Here is a 12,721-nt window from a genome sequence, read left to right as displayed (position 1 = left end):
AGATGGGATGCTTTCTCAAATCCCTAGTCCTACATTCCCATGGGGAGTGATAAACTGCAGCTTTGCTGAGGCTCTTCCCTTTGTCTGGGCACTTCTTCAACAACTGTCACTGCTTGCCCACTGCCCACCAATCCTGTGAGGATACCTCAGTGTGGCCAACCAGCTTCAGGCCCCACTCAACCTCCTAGTACACCTTTGCCCTAAAGGTAGAAGTTAACAACCCATATAAATGCAGGCTTCAGTTGCTCATTCTTCCTAACATGGTTTGGAGAGCTTGAGGCACTTTCCTGAGCACTCCTTGAACTTGTGGAATAACCTCAGGCTTTCCCTCTGTAAAAGGATTTTTGACTGTAATACAGCAGGGTCCTTCCTGTGGGAATAATGGCTGATCTGAAGGTCACAGTGTCTTAGTCAGTTTTGTTGCTTATAACAGAACACTCGAAACTGGGTAATTCCTAAAGAAAATGAATTTGTTCTTACGGTTATAATGGCTGAGAAGTCCAAGGTTGAGAGGCTGCCTCTGGTGAGGGCCTTCTTGCTGGTGGGGACTCTGCAGAGTCCGAGGTGGCACCACATGGCGAGGGAACTGAGCATGTAGCTCAGGTCTCTCTTCCTCTTTTTTAAAGCCACCAGTCCCACTCCCATGGTAACTCATTAATCCATTAACCCATTAATCTATTAATCCATGAATGGATTAATCTATTCATGAGGGCAGAGCCCTTATGACCCAATCACCTCTTAAAGGCCCCACTTTTCAATACTGCCACATTGGGGATCAACACATGAAATTTAGGGAACTCATTGGAACCACAGCATTCCACCCATGGTACCCCGTCATTCTCACATGCAAAATACATTCATTCCATCCCCATAGCCCCAGAGTCTTAACTTATGCCAGCATTAATTCAAAAGCCCAAAGTCCAGAGTCTCACATGTGAGCCTATTAAATCAAAACAAGCTACCTGCTTCTAAGATACAATGGTGGTATGAGTATAAGGCAGACATTCCCATCCAAAAGGAAGAAATGGACAAAAAGAAAAGACCAATAGGCCAAAACCTGAGAGAGCAGACACTGGGGCTTATGACTCCAGAGCTTTCTCCTCTGACTCCATGCCAGGCATCCTCTACACGCTGGTGTGGGGGTTGAGGTTCCCAGGCCTCTGAGATTCCCCTACCTCCAACCACGGCTGTGCTGTGTTCAGTCCACCCAGCTCTCCCAGGCTGAAGTCGCACACTAACAGCTCTGTAGTCCTGGGATCTTGATGGGAGTCCTGCTTCCATGGCTCCACCAGGCATTGTCCTGGTGGAACCATGTGGAGCAGCTCGAATCCCACATTTCTGCTTGGCACTGCTCTAGTAGGGGAACTCTGCAGTGGCTTCAGCCCTGAAACAAGTCTTTGTCTGGGCCCCCAGGCTTTGGACAAAATATTTCCAAAACTTGGTAGTGGCTACTAAGCTTCCAAGGCCCTTGCTCTCTGCAAGTCTGGACAATTAGCACCACATGGACCTAGGTTTATGACTTGTACCTTCTGGAGCGGCAGCATGAGCTGCACCCGAGCTGTGTGAGCCATGACTGGGATGGCCAAGGAGCGCTGCACTGGGATACAGGGAACACAGTCCCTAGGTGGCCCTGGGCAGCAAGCTCATGCCCTGGGCTTGTCCCCTGAAACTATTCCGTCTTTCTAGGCTTCTGGGCCTGTGATGGGAGGGGGGCCTCAAAAAATCTCTGAAATGCTTTTGGGCCTTTTCCCCCTTGTCTTGACAATTAGCTCCCAGCTCCCTTTCAGCCATGCTAATCTCCTTAGAAACCGGTGGCTCAGTCACACCCTTGGATTCCTCTCCTGGAAACTCTTTCATTCTCTACCATATGGCCAGGCTAAAAATTTTCCAAATTTTCTCACCGTTTCCATTTTCTCTAGGAGTTCACCAGGTAAACCAAAAATAAAATTCGAAGCTCCATCCCAACCATCTGAATGGACTTCCTCTTCAGCCAGGGCACTCTTAAAATGTAACCTGAAAGACTGGTTCAGGCCATGACGGGGAGTGGGGGTCAGACATGCCTCATTATCCCTCTCCAGCATTAACATCAACGCAGACTTTAAGTCTGATAAGAAGCATTTTATAATCTCTTCTCTCTGAAGCCTGCTACCTGAAGGCTTCCTCTGCAAATAACAACTGTCTCCACAATCCTTTTTCTTAACACAGACATTCCTTTCTGTTGATCCCAGGTCTTTAGATAAACTCAACCAATTGTCAAAATCAGGTGTGTTGTTTGCTTCTTTGTTTAGTTTTTTTGTTTGTTTGTTTGGTTTTTCTTTGAGACAGTCTTGCTCTGTTGCCCAGGCTGGAATGTAGTGGCGCTATCTCGGCTCACTGCAAGCTCCGCCTCCCGGGTTCACGCCATTCTCCTGCCTCAGCCTCCCCGAGTAGCTGGGACTACAGGCGCCCGCCACCATGCCTGGCTAATTTTTTGTATTTTTAGTAGAGACAGGGTTTCACCGTGTTAGCCAGGATGGTCTCGATCTCCTGACCTCATGATCCGCCCGCCTCGGCCTCCCAAAGTGCTGGGATTACAGGTGTGAGCCACCGCGCCTGGCCTATTTAGAGTTTTTATACCCCCTATCTTTTCCTGGGCTTTCTGTGTCCTCCTTTTGTTCTTCCCCTGGGCTGGCCTTTATCTATCGCATGTGCAGTGGCCCTGCCAGCACTTGGGAGAGCTGCATGTGCAGTGTGTTTATTGAAGTGGTGCACATGCTCAGTAGGGGCAGTTCTCACTGGTCCAGCGCTCCAGAGGAAGGTCACATACCAGTTAAATTTCACCATCTTGCCCTTTCACTGCACATGCTTGAAACCCTGTCAGGGACTATGGCTTGCTAATTCCAGGTGTCTTCTGTCTGTTCTAAGACTCCTGTCATTCCAGGCACCAGTCATGGCCACTTATTATCTTAGAGGGACGGTTTTATGCCTGCCTGTCCGTTACTTAATGAGAACCAGTCAGCTCTGGGGTTCCTCCCTTGTCCTGCTCATTATTTCAGGGGGACAGATTTCTAATTGCCTGACCATGGCTTGACAACTGCCCAACATTCTTGGGGGCCCTCTCTCCTGCCCTGCTCATGTCTAACCCCCTATTCTATGACTAAGTTTAGAGTTCACCTGAGCCCAAAACTTAAGAACAGCTCAGTGGGAGCATAGATTCAAGTGCCCTGAATATACACTTCAATTAGTAGCAGTTACAAGTGGGATTTTAAAGATAAAGGAAGAGACTGTTCCTAAGTTGTTTACAAAGAATTTACATTAAAATAATATAAGCTATGGATTGGCTATATTATTGTTCATTGTATCACAAATTCCAGGTACATGAAGATAATGGGGGAGGCAGTTAGGAACAAAATGCCTTTAAACAATTGCCCAGGCATGGATGTGGGGGGCGTGACTGAAGCAAACAACACCCTTGATTTTTCAAGTCGCCCACATGGCTCTCCTTCAAGTGTACTCTCTCTAATAAACTCTTGCTTTGCTTAAAATAAATTCTCCCTCCTGCTTTAAACCTTGCCTGTGTCTCTCATTTGAAATCTTTCCTTCCAGAAGACAAAGAACTGAAATTGCTGCAAAGTTGCCATTCTGGAGTTTCTCCAGATAGCTGGACTCACCGCTGGTAACAATATTATCTGGATATTGTTATTTAAGGTTGACATCAGTAACACCCTACTTCTCAGTATCAATTTTTTGCTTTAGTCTATTTGCTTATAATGGAATACCAGAAATTGGATAATTCATAAGGAAATTTCTTATGGTTGCGGAGGCTGAAGAACCCAAGGTTGAGGGGCAGTGTCTGGTGAGGGCCTTCTTGCTGGCGGGGACTCTGTGGTCCGGAGGTGGTGCAGGGCACCACATGGTGAGGGAACCCAGCGTGCAGCTCAGGTCTCACCTCCTCTTCTTATAAAGCCACCAGTCCCACTCCCATGATAACTCATTAATCCATCAATCCATTAATTCAATCACCTTTTAAAGGCCCCACCTTTCATTACTGCCAAGTTAGGGGTTAAGTTTCCAACACATGAAATGTGGGGGACACATTCAAACAACAGCACATGGGCTGGATGCAAAAGTACCCACTCAGCCTCAGTGGTGACCTGCTCCAGGGCCCCCTCTCCGTGGAGCCTTTGTGTCTATAGAAGAAGGCACTCCTTACCTTTGTGTCTGTAGAAGAAGCTGCTAACCAAAGCCAGAATGGACAATGTGATGAGGTCTCCCAGGCTGGCTGCAATGGGTGTGGCAATGTTGTCTGGGTTGACCCCGAGCTTTCGAGCACCAATCACTATACAGACCATCAGCACCCCTGCAGAGAGAGAGAGGAGAAAGAGCAGACTCAAATCCCAGGGAGCCAGATGGCTCTGAGCAGGCACAGCAGCACAGGGATGGGCGGCACTGAGTCGGGACTGGCAGGTGGCAGGGAGGCTGCTCATTAACTTGCCTCCCTCCATAAAGGCCTTGATGTGAAGCCAGGCTGCCCTGACTTTCAGAGCTTCCCACTACACTGGAGGCCTGAGAAGGCTGGGAGAGTTGGACTCTACTTTGTGACCTGTGCGCATGATGCTAAGGAGTGACCCGTGGCTCCCGAGCTCCCAAATCACCAGGAACCACAGAGACAGGCAGCCCAGAGCCCCATGCTGCATGAGGGCTGCTCCAAAGATGCTCAAAGCAACGGAACCCCCCGGGGTGAGCTCATGGCCTCCTGTGTTTACCGGCATCCTCTGAGAAGCAGACATCTAGATGGAAACAGCTAGGTAAGAGATTCATTAGGGACTAGGCCTGTGAGGGAAGATGGGGAGGGCGGGAGGGAGCTGGGAGCACTGGAGGACATTGACACAGTCAGGGCACAGGGGAGGGGGGAAGCGAAGGTGGGGTACATCTGAGACTGCACTGCATTTCTAGGTGCGCTCAGCCAGGCTGTCAGATGCACACTCGGAGGGCCCCGTGTCTCCCAGGAACAGTCCTGCACTGGGAGCTTAGCGGTGCTGTCCATGGTGCACTGGGAAGCACGTGCAGTGGTGGTGGATTTCTGGGGGCAGCACTGAAGAGGTGAGGCTCACGTTTCTGTGGCTATCATGCTTCTGAAGTCCTCCTTCCTGTTCAGACTGTTCAGACTGTGCTCTGAAGGGGACTATCACACATGATCTCCTAGTCCCCATCCACAGCCTAGGACTTGACTCAACAGACTCTCACTTGGTTCTCTAAGAAGATACTCTGTGTTGTGGCTATTGGCATTTTAACACTTTACCCAGGATCTTGTAACTCTAAAAATAATTACAATCACCACCTGATGCCATCCTCAAGCTGCCACTACAAGCTGGTTTGTGCCTTGCCTGATCTTGTGAACAAGTCACAGCCCTGTGTCTCCTTTTGAATGCCAGCTGCAAGTGAATCCGAGTTCACATGCTGAGTCAGTGAGCTGGGGACAATCTTGCAAGGACCATTTAAAGGAACACCAATGGTTTGGGGGCACCTATTGAAAACCACTACCCTGAGGCTTCTGTGATAGCCTCTTCAACATTGCCTGGTGAGGTAACCGCAATGCTTCTGAACAGCCATGGACAATACAGATTTTGCTTGTGTTGCTAAGCTTCATCTGATCTCTGGGCCTCAGTTTTCCCTTCTGTAAAATGGGGAGCTGGGAATGGTGTTCTCTCTACAAGACCCTGCAAAGACAGGGCTGGCCTTCAGGACTGTCAGACTGCGTTGTTTTCAGGAGACTTTATGCTGAGGGTCTCCTGGACTGTTCTTCTCTGGAAAGTCTGGCACATTCATCCCGCCCCATCTGTGGACCAGGCTGGGTCATGGCATCCACCATCCGTCCATGCCTGCGCAGGCTGTGACTAGGAGCCAGCCTCAGCCAACACCCTGAGCAGGGACACGTGGTTTGTAAACCTGCAGCCTGCTTTGGCACAGTCCTCTTCTGGCCTACACCCTCCATGCACTGGCACAGGAATGGGGCTGATCAGCTGCCTGGTAGGAATGAGAATAGCCCACATGGGTAACCCACAGCGAGCTGAGCCCAGAGGATACTGACTGAGCAAGTAGGTGGGGGAATGGATGTATAAACACAGGTTCAATTATTAAGTTATCAACTTTTCCTTCTTTCACTGCACCAAAGCAAGGCCCGTGGTCTGGAAGATTCACAAAGACACGTGACCCAGGAGAGAGCTGGAGGAGAGTCCATTCATTCAGCGAACATCTGCAAGCTGGTTATAAGCCTGGCCCTGGTTTAAGTGATGACAATAACCAAAAGGCTGTTCCCATCAGTGGAAATGCCTGTCGGGTGTGGGGAGAGACAGTACACACGTGTGTGAACACACATTTGAGGTGAGGTGAGTAAAACAGGACACTAACGTAAAGCACGGCCGGAACGGTCACTTTAGTGTTGGTCAGAGGAGGCCTCAGGACAAAAGCGACATGTGGCACTCACTCTAGTGTCCTGTATATTCATAAGCTTATTGTCTGCCCCTGAGCTAGAATATAAAATCAAAACACATTTTGTTGACAGTATATCCCCAGCACTACACCGTGCCAGGCACACAGCAGACACCCAGCAACAACTGAATCAACAATGGACAACGATGCAACGTGGCTAACGTGCGGCGACTGCTTTCCCTGCACATATGCGAGCCCCAAGGAAGGGGTATGTCTGCCCGCATTTCTGTCTCACATGTGTTGCAGATACACGTTAAGCACCAGCTGTGTTTGGCAGGAGACAGGAGCAGCAGACAGCAGGTGGGAACTACTGGGTCCCCACTCTTGAGGAGCTGACATTTTAGCAAGGAGGTGAGGCAGAAAGATGATGCAACAAGACAATCTGAGCTACACAAGCAGAGCCAGGGCCCATGGGAAGGGGAGAGAGGAGGTGGGTGCATGTGGGAGGGTGGTGCTGTGCACTCAACACTGCTGTCCCCCTAACCCACATGTTGAAATCCTCACCTACAAGGTGAGGAGGTGGCGCCTTTGGGAGGTGAGGTCATGAGGATAAGGGCCCCACGAATGAGATGAGGGCCCTTATGAAAGAGGCCCCAAAGAGCTCCCACCTCTCTCCACTGCATGAGGACAGCGAGAAGGGCCGACTGCAGCCTCAAAGGGAGCAGCTGTGAGCCCAGCCCCACAGACGCCCAACCTCGGGCTCCAGCCTGCAGCCCCACGAGGAGTAAATGTCTGCTGCTGCCAAGCTGCCAACTGGGGGCTCCGTCACAGCAGCCACAGTCTCCTCAGACATGTTAGAAAGGCCTCTCTGAAGACATGAAATGGAAGCTCAAATCTGTGCCTTGCCCTCAGGACACCTGCAGCCTCCAGAGCCCATCACAGGCCTGTGTGTAAGGTCATGCTCAATAAGTGTTTAAAACCAACAGGCTGACTGCACAGATGAACAAGCCTGCTCTGTGCAGGTGTCAGGCCTCAGCACGGGAGTGTGACCAGCTGAAGAGACCTGCAGAGCAGGGACAGGTCTTTACACAGCAGAGAGCAGAGGCGAGTGGTGGCAGGAGCGGCACACACCCCTGCCTGGGTGAGGGCACAAGATGGGCCATGAAGACCCAGCTGGCTCGTCCCACCCTGCCAGTGAGAACCCTGAGCCCACAATCAGTCCCATTAGCGGTGGGACTCACACCCCCAGAAACTAAAAACACAATGAGCTCTGAGGTGGGACCTCAGAGGAGCAGGGGGCGGGTGGGGGCTCACAGCTGGGGCATGGCTCACCCAGGGCAAAGGCTGCAAGGAAGGCAGTGAGGACACTGCTGGCACACAGCAACTCCACCTTGGTGACATCCACTTCCTCTTGAGACACCACGCCCAACAGCAGCGCAGCCACAGCAGCCAAGAGCCCCACGACAGTGGCCTGCACCTGTTGGACAGAAATCAGAAGCATGAAGGGGGGCCCCGGGGCCACAGCCACACTCCCTGCCCTTCACACCTCACTCACCGCAAGGAGCCAGGTGCCACATGCTACTGCCTCCTTTCCCTTACCCTAAAATCTCACAGGCCCTCACCCCAGGAAAAACTAACACCACACCCCACACCTGCCTTGAACTCGACTCCCCTGAAACCACGCTGGCCACCTCTGCTCCCTTGCTGGGCACTGCCTTCAAGAGCAGAATCTATTTCTCCATCTTCTGCTCAGGGTTTGGTCAAGGGCCACCTGGTATCTTGCTGGCAACTCTACTCTCACCGGTCTGAGAAGAAGTCCTCTGCAACTCCTGGCAGTGCAGACAACACACCTCACTTGCCATGTGGTGTACCCCACGACACAGAGCAGTCACACGGGAGGACTTCACATACTTTTGGTCTCTCCCTTGGCACCCTGCTCATACCCTCCCCTTCCAGGCTCTGTTCCCATCTCTGTCCTGCCAAACACACACCACAGCCTGCACCAGGAGCTGCCCTGATCTGGACATCAACACTGGCATCTCTAATCCAAAATGCTGACCTGGAAATGTTATTAAAGAAGGACACAGAAACAAAGAGCTCCACCATGTACAGGGAAAAGAGTGATATGGTTTGGCTCTGTAGCCCCACCAAGTCACATGTTGAATTGTAATCCCCAGTGTTGGAGATGGGGCCTGGTGGGAGGTGATTGGATCACCGAGGCAGTTTCTCATGGTTTAACATCACCGCCACCCGCCCCCCACCCTGCCCCTTGGTGAAGTCATCGGTGATCATGAGTTCTCATGAGTTCTGGTTATTTAAAAGTGGGTGGCACCTTGCTCCTCTCTCTTACTCCTTCTTTGGCTGTGTGAAGTGCTACTCCCCTTTGCATTGCCCCCATGCTTGTAAGTTTCCTGGGGCTTTTCCACAAGCTAAGCAGATGCCAGCATCATGCTTCCATGCTGTACAGCCTGTGGAACCGTAAGCCAATTAAACCTCTTTTGTTTATAAATTACCCAGTCTCAGATATTTCTTTATAGCACTGTGAGAACAGACTAACACAGAAAAGTGGTACTGAAGAGTGGGGCACTGTTATAAAGATACCTGAAAATGTAGAAGCGACCTTGGAGTTAGGTAACGAGCAGAGGGTGGAAGAATTTGGAGGGCTCAGAAGAAGACAGGAAGATAAGGGAATGTTTGGAACTTCCTCGAGACTTGTTAATTGTTTGTGACCAAAATTCTGGTAATGATTTGGACAGTGAAGGCCAGGCTGACGAGGTCTCAGATGGAGATGAGGATCTTTTCGGAAACTGGAGCAAAGGTTCCTTTTGTTACACTTTAGCAAAGAACTTGGCTGCATTATACCCCTGCCCTAGGGATCTGTGTAACTTTGAACTTGAGAATGATGATTTAGGGTATCTGGTGAAAGAAATTTTTAAGCAGCAAAACATTCAAGATGTGAACTGGCTGTTTCTAATAACCTATGCTCATATGCATGAGCAAAGAAATGATGTAAAACTGGAACTTATATTTAAAAGGGAAGCAGAGAGTAAAAGTTTGGAAAATTTGCAGCCTGGCCATGTGGTAGAAAAGGCAAACCCACTTTCAGGGGAGAAATTCAAGCAGGCTGCAGAAATTTACATAAATAAAAAGGAGCCAAGTGCTAACAGCCAAGACAATGGGAAAAGGCCTAGAAGACATCTCAGAGACCTTATTGGCAGCCCCTCCCCTCACAGGCCCAGAGGCCTAGGAGGACAGAATGGTTTCATGGGCCAGGTCCAGGGCCCCTGCTGCCCTGCACAGCTTCAGGACACTCCGTCCCATGTCCCAGTCGCTCAAGCTCCAGTCATGGCTCAAAGGGGCCCAGATACAGCTCAGGCTAATGTTTCAGAGGATGCAACCCATAAGCCTTGGTTGCATCCACATGTGTTATGCCTGCGGTTGCACAGAGTGCAAAGTTGAGGCTTCGGAGCCTCCACCTAGATTTCAGAGGATGTATGGAAAAGCCTGGCTATCCAGGCAGAAGCCTGCTGCAGGGGCGGAGCCCTCATGGAGACCCTCTACTAGGCAGTGTTGGGGGAAATGTGGGGTTGGAGCCCCCCACACAGTTCCCACTGGGGCACTGCCTAGTGAAGCTAGGAGAAGAGGATCACCATCCTTCAGACCCCAGAGTGGTAGCTCCACCAGCATCTTGCCACCGTCAGCCTGGAAAAGCTGCAGGCACTGAATACCAGCCCATGAGAGCAGCAGACAGGGCGGAACCCTGCAAAGCCACATAGGCAGAGCTGCCCAAGGCCTTGGGAGCCCACCCCTTACACCAATGTGCCCTAGATGTGAGACATGGAGTTAAAGGAGATTATTTGGGAGCTTTAAAATTTAATGACTGCCCCACTAAGTTTCAAATCTGCATGAGGCCTGTAACCCCTTTCTTTGGCTGATTTCTCCCCTTTGAAATGGGAGTATTTACCCAATACCTGTATCCCCCATTGTATCTTGAAAGTAACTAATTTGTCTTTGATATTATAGGCTCATAGTTAGAAGGCACTTGCCTTGTCTCAGATGAGACTTTGGACTTTTGAGTTAATGCTGGAACGAGTTAAGACTTTGGGTGACTGTTAGGAAGCCATGATTGTATTTTGCAATGTGAGAAAGGCATGAGATTTGGGGGGCCAGGGGTGAAATTATATAGTTTGTATTTGTTTCCCCACCAAATCTCATGTCATATTATAATCCCCAATGTTGGAGGTGGAGCCGGGTGGGAGGTGACTGGATCACGGGGGTGGTTTCTCATGGTGACCCCTTGGTGCTGTCATCTACAATGAGTGAGTTCTGCTGAGATCTGGTCCTTTAAAAGTATGTGGCACTCCCCCCCACCACTCTCTTGCTCATTCTCTGGCCACATGAAGTGCTGGCTTCCCTTCTGTCTCCCACCATAATTGTAAGTTTCCTGAGGACTCCTCAGAAGCCAAGCAGATCCCAGTATCATGTTTCCTGTACAGCCTGTGGAACCATAAGCCAATTAAACTTCTTTCCTTTATAAATTACCCAGTCTCAGATATTTCTTTATAGCAATGCAAAATGAACTAATACAAAGAGCTAGTTTTTTAAAGCTAAAAACTGCTCCCCAAGTTAATCTATGTAATTCCAGTCAAAGTCCCAACAAGATCTTTCATGGCACTTGACAACTCATTTTAAATTTCACAAAAATGAGTAATTGTGCAAGAATAGCTAAGACAGCTTTGAGAAAAGTCAAAGAGGGAGTTGTGGCATATTCATGATCAAAGTGTATTTTAAAGCTGAAGGAATGAAAGCAGTGTGATCCTGACAGAAACAAATAGATCAGCAGGACAGAACACAGTCCAATAAAAGAACCATGAATATATGAAAATTTAATACATAAGAATGTAATCATGAATATATAGCAGGATAAAGGTGGCATTGCAAATCAGGATGGAATGGGTAAATATTAAACAGGGTAAGAAAAACTGGATATCTAGGTTTGGGAAAAATATGGGTCCCTACTTCACACCATTCACACACATACCCTTGAACATAAAAACTATTTCATAAAATAAAATAAATATAGTACATATGTAATATATATTATACAGAATATATAATTATAATATGTATAATATATATTATATGTTATTATATTTTAGGAAAATTCTAAATAAAATCTCAATATATGTATATTATAAACCTTTTATGCTTAAACAATATATATTAAGTTATATATAAAACTTTATAACTTATATTATATATGATATATAATATATAATTATATATAATACATATATACATGACTCCATTTATACACTGGACTTCATTATTCTAGATACTAACTAGAAAAATGCACAAGGGTTATGGATAGGCAACTCACAGAAAAGAAAATACAAACGGATAACAGACGTGCATAAAGATCAACTTCTCTAGTAGTTAGGAAAATTCTAAATAAAATCTCCATTTGAAGGTATCTTATTCATTAACAGCTGATGCTGTTCTTCCTCTTTTAAAAGGTAAGTGTTGTCTTATTTTCTACTGGGGTCTCCTGTTCTGAGCACAGAGCCTGGCACTCTGCAGGTACTTATACAGGCTCAATGGACAGATGGATGAATGACAGATGTGTGGGTGAATAGGTAGGTGGGTGAATGGGTAGGTGGATGGACAAATAAACAGATGGACAAACGGATGAGTAGACAGGTAGGTCGGTGGGTGAGTGAGTGGCTGGGTTGATGGATGGATGGATGCACAATATATACTTTGTTTATTCATCAGATTAGGTAAGATTAAAATTTAAAAGGTTGATAATATAAAATACATATTGACAAGTATGTGAGAAAATGGTTCTCTTATACATTGAAGGGGGTAAATGTTGGCACAGGAATTTAGGGGGAAACTTTGGCTACGATTTATCTATATACCTTCTGATTCAGCATTTTCTCAAAAGAAACATTTGTGTATGTGTACAAAGCATTCACAGCTGATATTTACTGAGTGCTATCTGCCATGCTCAAAGTAATTTTTATTCAATAAGTCATTATTAAGACAAAAGTACAAGTCAGAATTATGTGTGTAAAACTTTTTATGTTTAAACAATACAGAAAACCATATATATCTGTGGGCACACACATACATATGGTGAATTCAAAAAGTAGTTTAGAAGAACATTTTCAATGCTAATGAGGTTATAGAGAAACTGATTCAAATATTGCTCAAATATTAATGGTAGGGCTAATTATTTAATACTAAGAAATAAAATAGTTTTTAGTCATTTTGGAGGGAAATCTAGAGCTTTGAACTGTTCATACCC

The 12,721-nt window shown here is 47.6% G+C and overlaps 1 protein-coding gene and 1 long non-coding RNA gene across 4 annotated transcripts in view; one reads left to right on the top strand and one right to left on the bottom strand.

Moving 5' to 3' along the window:
* The window catches only part of LOC129058451 (uncharacterized), a 33,995-nt gene extending 30,472 nt beyond the window's left edge, over positions 1–3,523 (top strand). Inside the window, exon 5 of the long non-coding RNA XR_010139129.1 lies at positions 1,920–3,523. This is a non-coding gene — a long non-coding RNA (uncharacterized LOC129058451). The remainder of the gene's footprint in view (positions 1–1,919) is intronic.
* LOC129047313 (solute carrier family 41 member 3-like) overlaps positions 1–12,721 on the bottom strand; it is an 83,908-nt gene that overhangs the window by 12,858 nt on the left and 58,329 nt on the right. For all 3 annotated transcript variants that reach the window (XM_024244298.3, XM_063721717.1, XM_063721718.1), the window contains 2 exons: positions 7,744–7,888; positions 4,193–4,339 (listed from right to left, as the gene is read on the bottom strand). In XM_024244298.3, the coding sequence (XP_024100066.3) occupies positions 4,193–4,339; positions 7,744–7,888 (292 nt within the window). The remainder of the gene's footprint in view (positions 1–4,192; positions 4,340–7,743; positions 7,889–12,721) is intronic.

The sequence above is a fragment of the Pongo abelii genome, chromosome 2, assembly GCF_028885655.2.
Source record: "Pongo abelii isolate AG06213 chromosome 2, NHGRI_mPonAbe1-v2.0_pri, whole genome shotgun sequence".
In the NCBI taxonomy this organism is placed as follows: domain Eukaryota; kingdom Metazoa; phylum Chordata; class Mammalia; order Primates; family Hominidae; genus Pongo; species Pongo abelii.
The sequence above is the reverse complement of the archived record's forward strand: the minus strand, read 5'-3'. Positions and strand labels throughout refer to the sequence as shown.